Consider the following 18026-nt stretch of genomic DNA (forward strand, 5'->3'; position numbering starts at 1 on the left):
CTGTCACTCAAGACTGTAGTGCAATGGCATGATCTTGGCTCACTGCAACTTCTGCCTCCCCGGTTCAAACGATTCTCCTGCCTCAGCCTTCCAAGTAGCTGGGACTACAGGCACCCGCCACCTCACCCAGCTAGTTTTTGTATTTTTAATAGAGATAGAGTTTCACCATTTTCACCAGGCTGGTCTTGAACCCCTGACCTCAAGTGATCCTCCTGCCTTGGCCTCCCAAAGTGATGGGATTACAGGCATGAGCCACTGCACGTGGACAGATAAGGTGATTTTTTTCCCCAGGACATTCAACATGAATGTTTTTTCTGCCCCTGATGTTGAGACCTTTTGCTTCTAGAACTGCATATAAGTCCCGGCCCATTTATCCTTTGGGCCTTCCAAAAGTCTGCCTTCCGTTTGTTAACAATGGTATTGCTCACTGTGTTGAGAATTACATGTTTGCACATGGCCCGTTTATGAGAGCATCACTTGCTCTTCCCTGGTATCCATTCTTTGTTTTTTTTTTTTTAGACGGAGTCTCACCTTGTCACCCAGGCTGGAGTGCAGTGGTGCGATCTTGGCTCACTGCAAGCTCTGCCTCCTGGGTTCAAGCCATTCTCCTGCCTCAGCCTCCCGAGTAGCTGGGACTACAGGCGCCCGCCACCACGCCTGGCTAATTTTTTGTATTTTTTAGTAGAGACGGGGTTGCACCGTGTTAGCCAGGATGGTCTCGATCTCCTGATCTCGTGATCCACCTGCCTTGGCCTCCCAAAGTGCTGGGATTACAGGCGTGAGCCACCGTGCCTGGCCTCCATTCTTATAAGTAGTCATTTTCACCCTTGAAAATGTGTGCACAAAGATGAAAAGATAACTTCCAAAGAAATGGTATTTGCATTCTGACAGTTTCTTAGGAAAGAAGGATGGAGTGCCAAAATTTTAATATGGAATAAGGAAGACCAACTTAGATGCAAAAAGGACAAGAGATTTCCTGTGACTCCTTAGCTTAAGTTGGCTATTGGTTAATTAGTTCTGTGATTTAGCTGCTACTGAGAGGCTACTGTAGACACTGGGAGTGGGATAGAGAGGTACAAGAGCCCAGTGTCTTCCTTTAAGATAGTGGCTCTCAATTCTATCTGTACATGAAATCATGATGCCCAGGGCTCCTCCCCAGACCAACTGAATAAAAAAATCTGGAAGTGCAGCCTAGACATCTGTATTAAAATGAAATTCCCTAGATTCTAATACACACTTAAGGTTGAGAACCATTCCTTCACAGCTAAGTGAGAATTAAAAATATGTACATTAATTGCTGTAGACATAGCAGAATATGATTAGCTCTATGATGAGTGATAGAAATTATGACACAGGAGTTGGAAGGTTTTTAATTAATAGGAGCCATTAGGAGAGACTACATCAAGGAGGGGAATTTTGAGCTGGTATAGTCTTCATAGGTGGAAAGCAGAGAGTCCCCTAGGCCAGGTAATGAATGCTGTGAGGGGAATCTCTGGAGATTTGGAAGACTATTTTGATTGGAGTGTGGTGGAAGTAAAGATGGGCTGGTAGGTTGCAGCCAGAATGTGGACAGTCTCTAGTGTCAGACTAAGGAATTTTAGCTTTACTCTGCAGGTCGTGGGGAGGCATGGAGGATTTCTGATGAGTGAAATGGCAATGCTGAATCTTTGAAGATTGATCCAATGGGAGCAATGGATAGGTAGTTTAAATAAAAGGAAGGAAGAACTTGAGGAAATGAAGACCAATTGGGAAGCTACTTTCATGGTCCAGATGTGGGGTCATAATGTTCTGAGCGAGGGAAATATCTGTGGAATTAAAAATGATGATAAACATTTGTGTAGTGTTTTCATAGTCAGTTCTTGCCCATATCTCATTTAAACCTCACACTGACCTTGTGGTCTTTCCTTCCATACTTTATAAATGAAGGAACTGATGTTCAGAGAGAAGCTGTTGTAAAGGAACCTTATAGAAAATGGAGGGGCCTGATTGGATGATGACCAATCAGTAACAGGAAATTAAAGGGTGCATTGGAGGTGTTGGATTGGGTGTGAAGATGGTAGAATTCCTCAGTGGCTAACCCTGTCCAGTCACCGGCCATGCTGTCTGAGAGCCACTTCATGCTGTTCATGTGACTCTTCTTGCCTCTGTCCTTTAATATGCAGTTATTTATTTATTTATTTATTTATTATTATTATTATTTTTGAGACGGAGTTTCGCTCTTGTTGCCCAGGCTGGAGTGCAATGGTGCGATCTCGGCTCACTGAAACCTCCACCTCCCAGGTTCAAGTGATTCTCCTGCCTCAGCCTCCCGAGTAGCTGGGATTACAGGCACCTGCCACCATGCCCAGCAAATTTTTTGTATTTTTAGTAGAGACGGGGTTTCACCATGTTGGCCAGGCTCGTCTCAAACTCGTGACCTCAGGTGATCCACCTGCCTCAGCCTCCCAAAGTGCTGGGACTACAGGCGTGAGCCACCACGCCCAGCCTATTTATTATTATTTTTGAGAGGAAGTCTTGCTCTGTCACCCAGGCTGGAGTGCAGTGGTGCTGCTGTCTGGCTCACTCCACGCTCCACCTCCCAGGTTCAAGTGATTCTCTTGCCTCAGCCTCCTGAGTAGCTAGGATTACAGGCATGCTCCACCATGCCCAGCTAATTTTTGTCATTTTAGTAAAGATGAGGTTTTGCCATGTTGGCCAGGCTGCTCTTGAACTCCTCACCTAAAGTGGTCTGCCCAAAGTGCTGGGATAACAGGCGTGAGCCACTGTGCCAAGCCCCAGTTACTTCTTTAAAGGCACAGTGGAGGCAAGACAAGGAGAGGCTGTTGTTAATTCAACTTGTCTCAAATATGAATCTTCAGGCCTTTTTTGAATGTCTTTGGGTTTTCAGATAGTTAAATTGTGTTGAATTTTAAAAGGCTTAGTCTAGGTATGGATAGTCTGGAGTTAAAGGGCTGAGACTTTCTTATCCAGGTGGACTCTGTCCTGAGTAGGTTAATTATGACTGGTGGGTTTCCATTTCTCTTGTGGTGGAGACAGGAGCCATAGGGAAGAGAACTCTCTGGAGCATGGTAGTGTAGACACCAGAGAACATCCCTGTGGCACTGCTAACTAGGATGCTTCATTGAGATAACGTCCTTATCAGAGCTGGAGTATGAATCAGATCCACCACCATCCTAATTCATTTTGTTCATGAGTCGGCTGTGTCTGTAAGGTCATCTGTTTTGTGAACCAAGATCCTGAAGCAATTCAAATGCCAGTGTAAATCAGCCACACAGGTGACGAAATGTGCTTTTCCATCTGAGATGCTTGTTCCCTGCAATCAAATAGTAGGAGTGCACCAGAAAGCTAAGGGTAGTAGGAGGTAGAAAGGAATGAATCATCATCATGAAGAACCTTGATTAGATTTTTTTCATGAAATGATGAGATGTGGAGGAGCAGGATGGAAACTGGAAAAGGAGAGGAGGTTGAATTTTTGTGCCCCAGGCATTCTCAGTTCGGGCACAGAGATCAATACTCATCTGCTCCAGCAGGGGTGAGAGTGAAGCTGATTTTGGTAATTGGAAATGGCAACATACATAGAAAATTAAACTGTCACATTTTAACTGTTTCTTTTTTCACTGTAGAATACTGGGATCTTCAGTGGCAGGAGGAGTAATCAGAAGACGGAGATGAATTTTAACACTATTTTGGAGGAGATTCTTATTAAAAGGTCACAGCAGAAAAAGAAGACATCGCCCTTAAACTACAAAGAGAGACTTTTTGTACTTACAAAGTCCATGCTAACCTACTATGAGGGTCGAGCAGAGGTAGGAGACGATCACAATTTACTTTGCTGCTTTCTGTGTGGATAACAATTTTATAATATTGTCTGCCTCTCCAATCTTATTGAAAATGCTTTGGGTTAATGAAGTAATGATTTATTATCATTTGGACTTGAAAGGTGAAGTTTAGAGTATGGATAGAAATTAACAAATCTGTTAATTATAGGTTTATTATAATTAACCTACTGAATTAATCTATTAGATTACATTACTTTTAGATCCTCATGGAATTTGTAAGGTGCATTGTACATATGGCTCTCTCCTGTAAACCGCCTATTATGTATCAAAGTCTTCTTTAGCAAATATAAATTGTATCCATGTCCGTTGCTTTATATGAGTATTTCTTCTTTATTAAGTAGAAGTTACTTAAAACTGGTTAGTGATTTGGTGGACTCAACACATTATCAAAGTTGACCTAAGGCAGAGTTTTTCAACATTCATTTTTTTTGTGATAAGCAGCTACTACAAAGTTTCTTCCATGGCAGCAGGGAGAAAGCAGCTCACTAAAAAAACCTGGCCAGTGAGCACGTGGCACAGGCGAATGTGTGGTGAGCACACTCCTGGCTTGTGGGTGGCTTTAGCTTCTCCTTCCACTGCTAGATGAGGCCTTGAATGTGCAGTCACCTCTGGTTCTTTTGCTCCTGACATGTTGGGTGTGGCATTTGCTAGTACTGCCACGTACTGCCTTCTCTGCTAGAAATATCCTTGGGTTCCAGGAAATGACCAGGGGCTGGGTTGCCCATGGCTAACCATATGCTGTTATGCAGTTGGTTTCAGTGGACTGTTGGTGATCCTAGTTTAGTTTTTTTTTTTTTTGGAGACAGTGTCTTGCTCTGTTGCCAGGCTGGAGTGCAGTGATGCGATCTCGGCTCACAGTAACCTCCATCTCCTGGTTCAAGCAATTCTCCTGCCTCAGCCTCCTGAGTAGCTGGGATTTACGGGTGCATGCCACTGCGCTCGGCTAATTTTTGTATTTCTAGTAGAGATGGGGTTTCACCATATTGGCCAGGCTGGTATTGAACCCCTGACCTCAAGTGATCCACCCACCCGGGCCTCCCAAACTGCTAGAATTACAGGCGTGAGCCACTGCACCCGGCCCTTGTTTAGTTTTAATTCTGTTTTTTTTCTATAGTATCTTCCTCAGAAGTTGATTTAGTTGTATTTTTTTTTCTCCCACTGATTTCTCTGTGGTTTGGTTTCCCCCAATTTAGATAGAATGGCATTGTGTCTCATGATGGTCCTCAACTCTTAATTTCTGCTGTGGCTCATCATTGTGACCTGTGGTATTCTGCAGGTTCACGTAATTTAGGACCATGCTCCTTTATCCTTAAGTCCCCAAAATGCTGAAAACCAAAACCTCAAAACTCTTAGTTACAAAACCTGTGTGTGTGTATGTGTGTGTATCTGTATGTGTATATGTGTGCAGAAATATTAATGTATTTAATTATGTGGAGATGCCCTAGTCCCTGCTGGGACTATTATGTAACATATATGTGCTATATTTGCTTTGTTAAATCTAAAAAATTAAAAAATCCAAAAGTGTTCTAGACAAGAAATGTTACCAGAAATGTAAATTATTTTGAAACCTAAAACAGATTTTAAAGGAAACATTTACACATTTTTGCTGTATGGTAATAATTTGTTATAATTTGATTTTAATATATAGTTGACTCTTGAACAATGCAGGGTTACGGACACCAACCCTCGTGCAGTCAAAAATCTGCATATAGCTTTTGACTCCCCCCCAAACTTAACTACTAATAGCCTACTGTTGACTGGAAGTCTTACTGAGGACATGAACAGTAGGTTGCCACATATTTGGTATGTTATATACATAGTATATACTGTATTCTTACAATAAAGTAAGCTAGACAAAAGAAAATATTAAGACAATCATAAAAAAGAGAAACTAGGTTTACTATTTATTAACGGGAAGTGGATCATCATACCGGTCTTGTTCCTTGCCATCTTCACGCTGAGTAGGCTGAGGAGGAGGAAGAGGAGGGGTTGGCCTTGCTGTCTCAGGGGTGACAGAGGGGGGAAGATGTAGAGGAGGTCGAAGGGGAAGCAGGAGAGTGAGGCACACTCAGTGTAACTTTCACTGAGAGAAAAATCCCTCCATCAATGGACCCACGCAGTTCAAGCCCATAAGGGTCGACTGCAGTAAGTCTAAGAATTAAAGAAGTGAAAGTGGTAAAATGCCATTTTTTACTAATGAAAAAAGTCTCAGAAACTGGCATTGTTTGCTTAGCAGTATGGGCAGTTACTATTGAGATATATTGCAATTGCTAACTCACTTTGAAGAAGATAAACATATTGAGTTTAAAGTACCCCTTTTGGTTTAGCTTAAGGGGAATAAGGACAACAGTGGTATCCCTCTTCCTTCAGCATCTCGCTCACCATCTTGCCTTGGAGCAGCCTCAGCCACCCTGAGAACCAGAAAGGACAGAATGAGGGGGTAGTCACAACCCAGAAAAACCCAGCCTTTAACACTTCCTGGCAGAATCCACCTCCTTTCTGGCTGCTGCTGCCTGGGCTAGAGAGCCTAGTCCTGTTACTTAATTCCTGCCTTCATCCCCACTCCTCTGATGAGCTGGGCATTTTGATCCCTTCTGGTTTCTTCTCTCATGGACCAACATCCACTGGCATACTTGTGACCTATGCCTTGAAATGCAGTCACAGATTCATTTGCCTCCCATAGTAAAATAATTGTCAATAGTTAAAAAAAAAAAAGAAACTTTGTAAGAATCGGGCTTCTTAAAATAACAAAAGTTCTGACAGTGCTGGGCTGAATTCCCCAACAACTCTGCCTGGCTTCTAGGCATGGCCAGCAACACCTTGTTGCTGTGTTTCTTCCATGTTTGCGCTAATGTGCTCAGTTCACTGTTTGCCGCGGATCAATCTTCTGATTTCCATCTCCCTATCCCTGGAAGCTGTGATTCAAAAAAGAATGTGAGGGCCGCTCATGGTGGCTCACGCGTGTAATCCTAGCACTTTCGGAAACTGAGGTGGGTGGATCACTTGAGGTGAGGAGTTCGAGACCAGCCTGGCCAACATGGTGAAACCCTGTCTCTACTAAACATACAAAAAAATTAGCTGGGTGTGGTGGCAGGTGCCTGTAATCCCAGCTACTCGGGAGGCTGAGGCAGGAGAATCGCTTGGAGCCAGGAGGCAGAGGTTGCAGTGAGCTGAGGTTGTAATCACTGCACTCCAGCCTGGGTAACAGAGTGAGACTTCATCTAAAAAAAAAAAAAAAAAAAAGAAAGAGAAAAAAGGATGACATGAGTAATCTGTGCAAATCAACAGGTTTTTAAAAATAATATTTTGTTAAAAAAATATGACTCTAGAAGTACATTAGAACCACAGGGGCCATTCAGAAATAAAATAGCCCTAGAGATATTTATTTTTATTGTTCATAGTTCTCCTGTTTTCAATAGGAAAACAATGAGGAGGCTGTCGATTGATCTAATAACTATGATTTGTGGTTTCTTTGTGGCTACCAAGTGCCACTAATACTCTGTTAAAACTCTCAGTTCATAATGTCAGACAGAAGACATCCATCTTCTCCTTATTCTCTGGACAGCTTCTTCAACATGATGACAGCAAGCTTTTCTTGAAATTCTTCCTATTATGTAATAAACCTTTCTGTGCTTGTTGAAATATGCTGAAAAATCCTATTCTAGATGATGAGAAATTCACTCAAACCATTTCCTCAGTCTAATTTTGTAAAACTTGCATTTCAGTTTCCGCTGTGGGTCATTCTTTAGTTTGTCCTCCTTTCTCTATGGTAGTTAATTCATGTATATTTCCGCATATTCTAGTGAATTGAAAAAAGTTCTTCCTGGAAGTTTGTATTATTTGATCCTATTCAGGATAACACAGAGCAAAGGACGCTGGAGGTTTCATAAGTGATGTTGCTTTGTAGTCACGGGGCTAAATGACACAGGGGACAGACCACCTGATGTTTCAGTGGAGGCTCCGTGGGATAATGAGATGGGAACCAGGGAAGAGCAGTGCTGGAGTTTGATCAGGAAAAAGATCTACAAATAATAGTGAGAGAGAAAATGAGGAATCAATTTCTATAGGTTGAGATGTTGAATTTAAAAAATTGAAGTAGTATGTAAATTTGCAACTATTGTTAGCTAAGAAATCAGGAATTTTTAGAATTGGACTTTGGAGCTCTTAATTTGGTTGGCTTTTTGTCTGTTGTACTGCCCCAGCATGGAAGCTGGCAAATAACTTACAAAGTTGAAAGAATGGGGAAACTCGTTGTGCTAGGGATCCAACTCCACCTGTACATTCAGTGATTCACTGTGACAGCTCACAGGACTCAGCATTGAGTCACACTCACAATTATGATTTATTACAGCGAAAGGATACAAAGCAAAATCAGTAAAGGGAAAAGACACATGGGGCCAGGCATAAGCTTCCAAGAATCTTATCCTAGTAGAGTCCCAGAGGATGTGCATAATTCCTCCAGCATCAAATTGTGACAATTGTGAAATATTGTGCTATTGGAGACTCAGTGCCCAAGGCTTTTGTTGGAGGCTGGTCACACAGGTGTCCTATGCCTAATGTACCAAGGTTCCAGACTCCAGAAGGAAAGCGGGTCTTCAACATGAACTGCATTGTACAGTTTAGGTACAGCGAGCCAGCTCATCAGTGTTGGGAATGGTGGGACCCTCCCAAAGTCCAAGTTCCCAGATGCCAGGCAAGGATCAGCCTTGTAAACAGGCCTTTCTTGGGACAGCAGCCTCAAGCCTGCTGTGTTAACTCTTTTCTGCACATTAGTAGTAAAAATGATACAGTCTATTGAGCACTAACTACAAATTAACCACTGTGCTAAGTACTTTACATGCATTATTTCCCTTAATTCTCAAAACAATTCTGTATTAAGTCTTGTTAGACTTAATTTCAAAATGCAGAACTAAGGCTTAGAAAGATTAAAAACTTGCACAACATACAGCTTACAAGAGATTGCGCACACCTTCCAGAAATTGCAGGTGTATTTCTTCAAAGCCTATCTTGGAAATAATCTTGATATTCCAATGAAAATTTGAAAAAAAAAAACAAAACTAAACATCTTAAAGTTAGCACCCCATAATACAGATAACATTTTAAAAGTTTGATGGATATTTTTGTTTGTTACTTTCAGTTATAACTTTTTAAAAAAAATTTTCTTTGTGATGGAAGAGAATTAACACTTGAGAGGGTTTTTGCCCTGGATCTACCACTCTCTCACTGGACTTTATAAAATAATTTTCTCCAATCTATAGTTTAAACGTTTTTTTGTGTATATATTGTCTTTATACTTTCTTCAAATTAATTTTTAAATTTATAATTGACACATAATATCTTTTCACACTCCTAGCTCCTCCGTTTCATCAGCATTTCAACCCCAACACACATCTGATCTGTTACCAGTTCCTGTTGTATCGGTCAGGGTTCTTCAGAGAAACTGAACCAAAAGGATATATATAGGATATATACATATGATATAATGTATGTGTATGTATATATATGTGTATGTGTGTGTATGTATGTACATAAAAGGAGATATATTGTGAGGAATTGGCTCACACAATTGTGGAGGCCAAGAGGTTTCACAGTCTGTTCTCTGCAAGCTGGAGACCCAGGAAAGCTGGTGATGTAGTTCAGTCTGAGTCTGAAGGCCTGCGAACCATGACAGCCAGTGCTGTGAATCCCAGTTTGAGGACAGGAGATGATGAGATGGGATGTTTCAGCCCAAGTAGTGAGGCAGGAAAAAAGGGGTAAATTCCTCTTTCCTTACCTTTTTTGTTCTATGCAGGGTTGGATGATGCCTGCTCACATTGGGGAGGTCAGTTTGCTTCCTGAGTCCACAGATTCAAATGCGGATCTCACTGACAGACACTCTCACAGACACACTCAGAAGCAATGTTTAATCTGGGTACCCCATGGCCCATTCAAGTTGACACATAAAATTAAGCATCATATTGGTGAATTTTCTCTACTGCAGGCTTACTGCAGCTCCCAACCCCAGTTTTAGGTGGATTACTGCCCTACTTGATTCAATTCCTGGATCTTCATCTTTCATCTGCAAAACCCACAGCTTCTCTAGGATCAAGTTAAAATTCCTTAGTTTGGAATACAAAGTACTTGATGCAATTTTTTCTTCTTCTCCTCTTCCTCCTCTCTTGGCTGTGTCTCCTACTTATAGTTGCCCTTTCACATCGTGCCTTTGCTAATGCTCTTCAATCTGTTTGGAGTGACATACTCCTCTACCTGCCTGCCAGGATCCATCTATCCAGCCACCATCTATTTTATCTTTCAAAAATGTGTTGAGGCCGGGCACGGTGGCTCACGCCTGTAATCCCAGCACTTTGGGAAGCCAAGGCGGGCGGATCACGAGGTCAGGAGATTGAGACCACGGTGAAACCCCGTCTCTACTAAAAATACAAGAAATTAGCTGGGCACGGTGGCGGACACCTGTAGTCCCAGCTACTCGGGAAGCTGAGGCAGGAGAATGGCGTGAACCCGGGAGGCAGAGCTTGCAGTGAGCTGAGATCGCGCCACTGCACTCCAGCCTGGGCGACAGAGCAAGACTCCATCTCAAAAAAAAAAAAATTTGTTGAGTGCCTGGGGAACACTTACTCATCTTTTCTGACATAGTTCAATCCCCATATTCTCAGATGCCTTTTTCTGTCTCCCTCCTGGCAAAAGTAGAATGGATCTTCCTCCCCTTTGTGCTCTGTACACATTTTTATTATGGTATCTTGACTACCTGATTATTTACATATCTGTGTTACCTACTGGATTTTAAGCTCTTGTGATAGTGTAGTATAATAAGAAATACACATTTTGGCAAGCCCCTTTCAGCCATAGCTATGTTTATGTTAATGAGGTGACTTTTGGGAAGTAATAGGTTGACTTTACGATGGGGGATCTGGTTGTCAGGGGAGCCAACCATGTGATTAGAGGGTTGGAACTTTCAGCCCCACCCTCCAACCTCTAGGGAGGGCAGAAGCACCAGAGGTTGAGCTAATAATCATTTATAGCCAAAGATTTAATCTATCATGGCTACGTAGTGAAGCCTCCATAAAAACCCTAACAGAAGGGGTTCATAGCGCTTCCAGATTAGTGAACAAGAATGTGTGCATGTGCTAGAGGATGGTTGGATTAGTTGGTTCTCACACTGCTAATAAATACATACCCAAGACTGGGTAACTTACAAAGAGAAGAAGTTTAATTGACTCACAGTTCAGCATAGCTGGGGAGGCCTCAGGAGACTTACAATCCTGGCGGAAGGGGAAGCAAACACATACCTCTTTGCATGGTGGCAGCAAGGAGAAGTGCTGAGCAAAGGGGGAAAAGCCCCTTATAAAACCATTAGATCTTGTGAGAACTCACCCACTATCAGGAGAACAGCAGCATGGGGGTAACCGCCCCCAGGATTCAATTACATCTCACTGGGTCCCTCCCACAACACGTTGGGGATTATGGGAACTACAATTCAAGATGACATTTGGGTGCAGACACAGCCAAACCATATAAATGGTATAACCCAAACTCCATGGAGACAGAAGCTCCTGTGCTTGGGACCCTTCTGGACCTCACCCTGTGTATCTCTTCATCCTGTTGTTCATTTGTATCCTTTTAAATATCCTTGTGATAAGTGGATAACAGTAAGTACACTTTCCCTGGGTTCTGTGAGCTGTTCCAGCAAAGTCTTGAACCCAAGGAGGGGGTTGTGGGAACCTCCATATGTAGCCAAGTCAGACAGTAGTTGTGGTAACCTGGGGATCCACTACTTGTGATTGACATCTGAAGCAGAGGGCAGTGTTCTGGGAGTGATCCTTTGGTCTGTGGGGTCTGTCTTAATTCTGAGCAGTTAGTGTCAGAATTGAGTTAAATTGTAGGACACTCAATTGGTGTGTGCCAAGAATTGGAGAGTTGGCTGGTGTGGAAACCCCACTCCCTGCCACACATTTGGTGTCAGAAGTGCTGCGAAAGTATAGGAGAGGTATTTTTATTTTCTTTTCTTTTTAGCTGTGTATTAGTCCATTTGTATTGCTGTAAAGAAATACTTGAGGCTGAGTAATTTATAAATAAAAGAGGTTTATTTAGCTCACTGTTCTGCAGGCTGTACAAATAGCATGATGCCAGCATCTGCTTCTGATGGGGCCTTAGGAAACTTACAATCATGGTGGAAGGCAAAGGGGACCTGGTGTATCCCATGATGAGAGCAAGCAAGAGAGATGCCATACTCTTTTAAAACAACCAGATCTCACATGAACTCAGAGTGAGAACTCATTCATTACCATCTAGGAGGGCACCAGGCCATTCATGAGGGATCTGCCCCCCATGACCCAAACCACCTCCCACCAGGTCCACTTCCAACAGTGGGGATTATATTTCAGCATTAGATTTGGAGGGAACAAATATCCAAACCATATGAAGCTCCTTGAGGGCAGAGTTCTTATCCATTTTTGTATTTCTGTGGGCCTAGGGCAGAGGGAGTACTCAGAACATGTTGCATGGCTGGATGTACTGGATATCCTAGAGATGAGGAGATAGGTTGACCTCAATCCTAAATGCATTTGGGATTGAGGTCTCCCTATCTCCCCATCTCTAGGATAAATTTAGGATTTATGTATGTTGTGAACCATGACATAAATGTATGTTGTGAACCAAGACAATCAGAAAGGTTGTCACACTGCTAATAGGTACAAGAATTAGAATTTGAACCTTGATATTCTGACTCTTAAGTTCAGTGCTCTTCCCAAAATGCCACAGGTGCCTTGCAGGGTCCAGCCCTGTGGGGCTTAGCGAGTGTTCTCCCCGTATGTGGAGACGAGAGATTGTAATAAATAAAGGCACAAGACAAAGAGATAAAGAAAAAGCAACTGGGCCCAGGGGACCACTACCATCAAGACACGGAGACCAGTAGTGGCCCCGACCGGCTGGGCTTGCTGATATTTATTGCATATAAGACAAGGGGGCAGGGTAAGGAAGGTGAATCTTCTAAGTGATTGACAAGATGAAGCAAGTCACGTGGTTACAGTATAGGGGGCCCTTCCCTTTTAGGTAGCCGAAGCAGAGAGAGAGAGAGAGAAGGCAGCATACGTCAGCGTTTTCTTCTCTGCACATGTCAGCATTTTCTTCTCTGCACTTGTAAGAAAGATCAAAGACTTTAAGACTTTCACTATTTCTTCTACTGCTATCTACTACGAACTTCAAAGAGGAACCAGGAGTACAGGAGGAGCATGAAAGTGGACAAGGAGCGTGACCACCGAAGCACAGCACCACAGGGAGGGGTTTAGGCCTCCCGATGACTGCGGGCAGGCCTGGATAATATCCAGCCCTCACAAGAAGCTGGTGGAGCAGAATGTTCCCAGACTCCTCCAAGGAAAGGAGACTCCCTTTTGAGGTCTGCTAAGTAATGGTGCCTTCCCAGACACTGGCGTTACCGCTTGACCAAGGAGCCCTCAAGCGGCCCTTATGCCGGCATGACACAAGGCTCACCTCTTGTCTTCTAGGTCACTTCTCACAATGTCCCTTCAGCACCTGACCCTGTACCCGCTGGTTATTCCTAGGTTATATTAGTAATGCAACAAAGAGTAATATTAAAAGCTAATGATTAATAATGTTTATAATAGTGATTGATAATTGTTCATGATCTTCTCTGTATCTCATTTGTATTATGACTATTCTTATTCTAACTACTTTCTTTATTATACTGAAACACTTTGTGCCTTCAGTCTCTTGCCTCGGCACCTAGGCAATCCTCCACCCACAGTGCCTCTCTTATTTAATCTGGTCGTACCAAAATTGAGCATTCTCTTGTTACGAGATGCTTGAAACTTTAATATTTTACCTAGGTTAACAAACATGATGGTGGGGGCAGGCAATCAGTTACAAGTATGATGACATGAGTCTCTTAAACACCCTGGGAAATCTCTCATTTGTATAGGCTCTCCTGGGTCATATTGGCTTTTTTCTTGACCAATCCTGGGAACCTGGAGACTTAGTGATACAGGGATAAGAGCCTGTGGAGGTTCTGAGATGAGCTGATGTTTCTCCCTTAGTTATATTCGTATATTAGGTGGTCCCCCAAGTGGAAACTATAGGTTTATTGGGTCCTTCTAATCTTTACCTGAAGGTTTGTATCTTTCAGCACTTCCTAGGGTTCTGGGAGTTGGTGTGGAATGGGAAAAGAATAATTTCTTGTACTACTGGGCAATTGGAAGTATCTGCATCAAATGTTAGAGATTACCAGGCACTCCACCAGCTTGTAGAAAGTGCTATGACTCTGGGAGGTGTGGTGGCTCACGCCTGTGTTCCTGACACATAAGGAGATAGAGAGTTTGAGACCAGCCTGGGCAACATAGCAAGCCATCTTCTATATAACAACAACAACAACAAAAGTGACACGACTCTAAATACTCCATGTAATCGTTAGTGTGTGATGGGATTATTCTGGCTCTGGAAATTCTCAACTATATTATGCCTTGAAAACTCATATTCTTAGACACCTGAGTTTCTTTGTTTCTGAAATTAGGTGGTATCAACTTTCTTCTTTGTGTCTCAATTTCCTTTCTTGTATCTCTTCTCCCATTTCTGATTCATATCTGTGTTTTTATTCTCTCTCCTGGATCTGACCTTTCTTGTCATTAATCACTTCAAGAGGCCATGATGCCAGGTCCGAAGTCCAAGGGTCTGTCTTACTCCTTTAATTTGCCAAATTGTTTACCTTCCTTTAATGATATTTACTGTCTTTTTTTTTTTCTCTAGGAAGCTGAAATCTATTTAAGACAGAATAGGGGGATACTAACATTCCCTCCATCCATACCCCTAGACATTCTTTTTTATAATTACAGTACAGTGATCAAAATTAAGACATTTAACATTGATATACTATTATTGAATCCGGAGATCCAGAGCACATTTCATTTATTGTTCCACTGATGCCTTTATAGCTATTCCTCACCTTCCCTGCCCCTCCAGCCCCAAGTCCAGGATCTAATCCATAATCACACATTGCATTCAGTTGGTCAAGACATAAAGTTTTAAAATATCTATGGTGAGAGGGAGAGATAATATGGGAGAAATGCTGTCCTTTGTTACATACTATAAAATGCCAGCTATCTCATGACTACTCAATGATTTCATGTAAGAGTCCATACAATGACTTCATGTAAGAGTCCACAAACTTAAAAATCGGTATAGTCTATTCTCCTACTCTCATTGTCATGGTTATCATTAGGAGCTGAAGGTGTCCCTCCCCACCAAAGAAATTATTGTAGCATGGTTCACTAGGATGAGTAAAAATCACTTATTACTGGCTGGGCGCAGTGGCTCACGCCTGTAATCCCTGCACTTTGGGAGGCTGAGTTGGGCAGATCACGAGGTCCGGAGTTTGAGACCAGCCTAGCCAACATGGTGAAACCCCGTCTCTATTAGAAATACAAAAATTAGCTAGGCATGATGGTGGGCACCTGTAATCCCAGCTACTCAGGAGGCTGTGTCAAGAGAATCATTTGAACTTGGGAGGCAGAGGTTTCAGTGAGCTGAGATCGTGCCGTTCCACTCCAGCCTGGGTGACAGGGCAAGACTCCATCTCAAGAAAAAAAAAAATCACTTGTTACTGTTTATCATCTCTCTCATTTCCTCCCCTTCTAGCTTAATTTTTTATTATTTTGTATTAAAACAGTTGTCAGGCATGCAGAGCTTTTTATGGGGTAATTACTACTAAATGAAGAGGGGAGTTTAATCAAAGGTTTGGTCCTCCTGCAACTTGAGAGTAGAAACAATAGACATATTCTAGATCTTGAAAAACACTCTGATCTGGCTATGATAGTTGTGTTTTATTCATTTGATTATTTGTATTATGATGAGACAAAGGCTATACGAAAAATCAGCATTGTTGTTCAGAAATGGTATTACTTAATTTAATTTAGTCATAAGACTTGTCTGTCAGCAATTTTTAGTGATATCAAAAAGTTGAGTTTTAAGCAAAGTTTTATTTAGCTATTTTTCCACTGAACATATTCAAGACCGTGCCATAGGAACTGAAGGCAATTACAAAAAGAATGATTCCTAGAATATTTGGAAAATGGCATTGTAGTTGAAATAAACATAGTGTTTCTACCCACCCCTCTTCTCCTACCTGTCTACCTTGAAAAAAAATTGTCTTAATTTGAAACGTATGTAACTTCTTGCATTTTTTTTTTAAAAAAGAACTACATTTGACATCACAATTTGTGTAACTTGAGTTGTGTTTCTCCTTTTATGCTATGAACTACTGGGCTGTGGAATTCTTAGAAATCTTTGAAATTACTTCCTTGTAATTAATAGTTTCTAGAAAGTGTTTGTTATGAAGATAGGGATGATAGCATTTACCCTGGAAGACAGTTTAAAAAGAGACCAAATTATGAGTGGAGGAATCCTTGGTGGCAAGAGTATAGACCTGTATACGGTTTTTTGTTTTTGTTTTTTTTTCCTGGGGCATAGAGGTTGGGGAAGGCCACTTGGCCAAGGGTGAGAATATGAGCAATGATGGGCAGAGAGTCCATTCAATGCAGAGGGAACAGCATGTGCAAAGGCCCTGGGGTGAAAGGGGACTTAGTATGTTTGTGGAACTGTTCTGTTCTGAGGCCTATAAAGATTTATAAAGCAAATAATTACAAGAGGATAAATACAAGGAGATAGTTGATTTGTTAGTAATAAGGAGGAATCATGCAATTTTAGAGCTTAAAGAGACTTTAAAGAATCACCTCCAGATTTTTCACTTGTGAAAACTGAAGATAAGGAGATGGTTTGCCCCAGGTCACCTAGTGAGCTGGTTGTTAAGCCTGGACCCAAGCTCATATAGAATATTTCTGGATCATGCTCTGAGTGCACTGCCTTAGTTGTGGAAAGGATGTGTCTGGGTTGCCCAGTGGATGAGGACACTAACTCTATACAGTGTCAATAATATGGTTGTTATAATGGATACCATCTAGTGACTATTCAGACTCCTTTGCTTGCAAATACCGATGCTCTTTGTCTTACCATAGGGTTACCTCTTGATAAGCCCATTGTAAGCTGAAAATGTATTTGGGACACCTAACCTACTGAACATTGTAGGTTAGCCTAGCCTACCTCAAATGTGCTCAGAACACTTACATTAGCCTACAGTTAGGCCAAATCATGTAGCACAAGCCTATTTTAATTAATTAATTAATTAATTTTTTGAGACAGGGTCTCACTCTATTGCCCAGACTGGAGTACAGTGGCACAATCTCAGCTCACTGCATCCTCCACCTCCCAGGCTCAAGCGATTCCCCTGCCTCAGCCTCCCAGGTAGCTGGGATTATAGACGCGTGCCACCACGCCTGGCTAATTTTTACATTTTTAGTAGAGATGGGGTTTTGCCATGTTGGCCATGCTGGTCTTGAACTCCTGACATCAAATGATCCACCCACCTCAGCCTCCCAAAGGGCTGAGATTACAGGTGTGAGCCACTGTGCCCGGCACAGGCCTTTTTATAAAAAAGTGTTGAATATCTCATGTAATTTAAAAAATTATTTTAATTCTTTTTATTTTTATTTTTTGATATGGAGTCTCGCTCTGTAGCCCAGGCTGGAGTGCAATGGCATGATCTTGGCTTACTGCAACCCCCGCCTCCCGGGTTCAAGCGATTCTCCTGCCTCAGCCTCCCACATAGCTGAGATTACAGGTATGCTCCACCTCGCCTGGCTAATTTTTGTATTTTTAGTAGAGACAGGGTTTTGCCATGTTGGTCAGGCTGGTCTTGAATTCCTCACTTCTTGTCACCTGCCCACCTCAGACTCCCAAGGTGCTGGGATTACAGGCGTGAGCCACTGTGCCCGGCCTAATTATTTTTATTTTTGAGACAGGGTCTTGCTCTGTCATCCAGGCTGGAGTGCAGTGGCGTGATCTCAGCTCACTGCAACCTCCACCTCCTGGGCTCAAGCAATCCTCCCACGTCAGCTTTCCTAGAAGCTGAGACCACAGGCACATACCACCACGCCTGGCTATTTTTTTTGTATTTTTAGTAGAGATGGGGTTTTGCCATGTTGCCTAGGCTGGTCTCAAAATCCTGAGCTCAAGTGATCCACCCGCCTTGGCCTCCCAAAGTGCTGGGATTACAGGTGTCAGCTACCACACCCAGTCCTCATGTAATTTATTAAATACTGTACTAAAAGTGAAAAACAGAATGGT

General features: G+C 42.3%; 1 protein-coding gene across 3 annotated transcripts in view; it reads left to right on the forward strand.

Moving 5' to 3' along the window:
- The window catches only part of TEC (tec protein tyrosine kinase), a 140881-nt gene that overhangs the window by 40303 nt on the left and 82552 nt on the right, over positions 1-18026 (forward strand). For all 3 annotated transcript variants that reach the window (XM_032135417.2, XM_058430044.1, XM_058430043.1), the window contains exon 2: positions 3624-3806. In XM_032135417.2, coding sequence (XP_031991308.1) covers positions 3669-3806 — 138 coding nt within the window. In that variant the 5' untranslated portion in view covers positions 3624-3668. The remainder of the gene's footprint in view (positions 1-3623; positions 3807-18026) is intronic.

Source organism: Hylobates moloch, unplaced genomic scaffold, assembly GCF_009828535.3.
Source record: "Hylobates moloch isolate HMO894 unplaced genomic scaffold, HMol_V3 SCAFFOLD_17, whole genome shotgun sequence".
Classification (NCBI taxonomy): Eukaryota; Metazoa; Chordata; class Mammalia; order Primates; family Hylobatidae; genus Hylobates; species Hylobates moloch.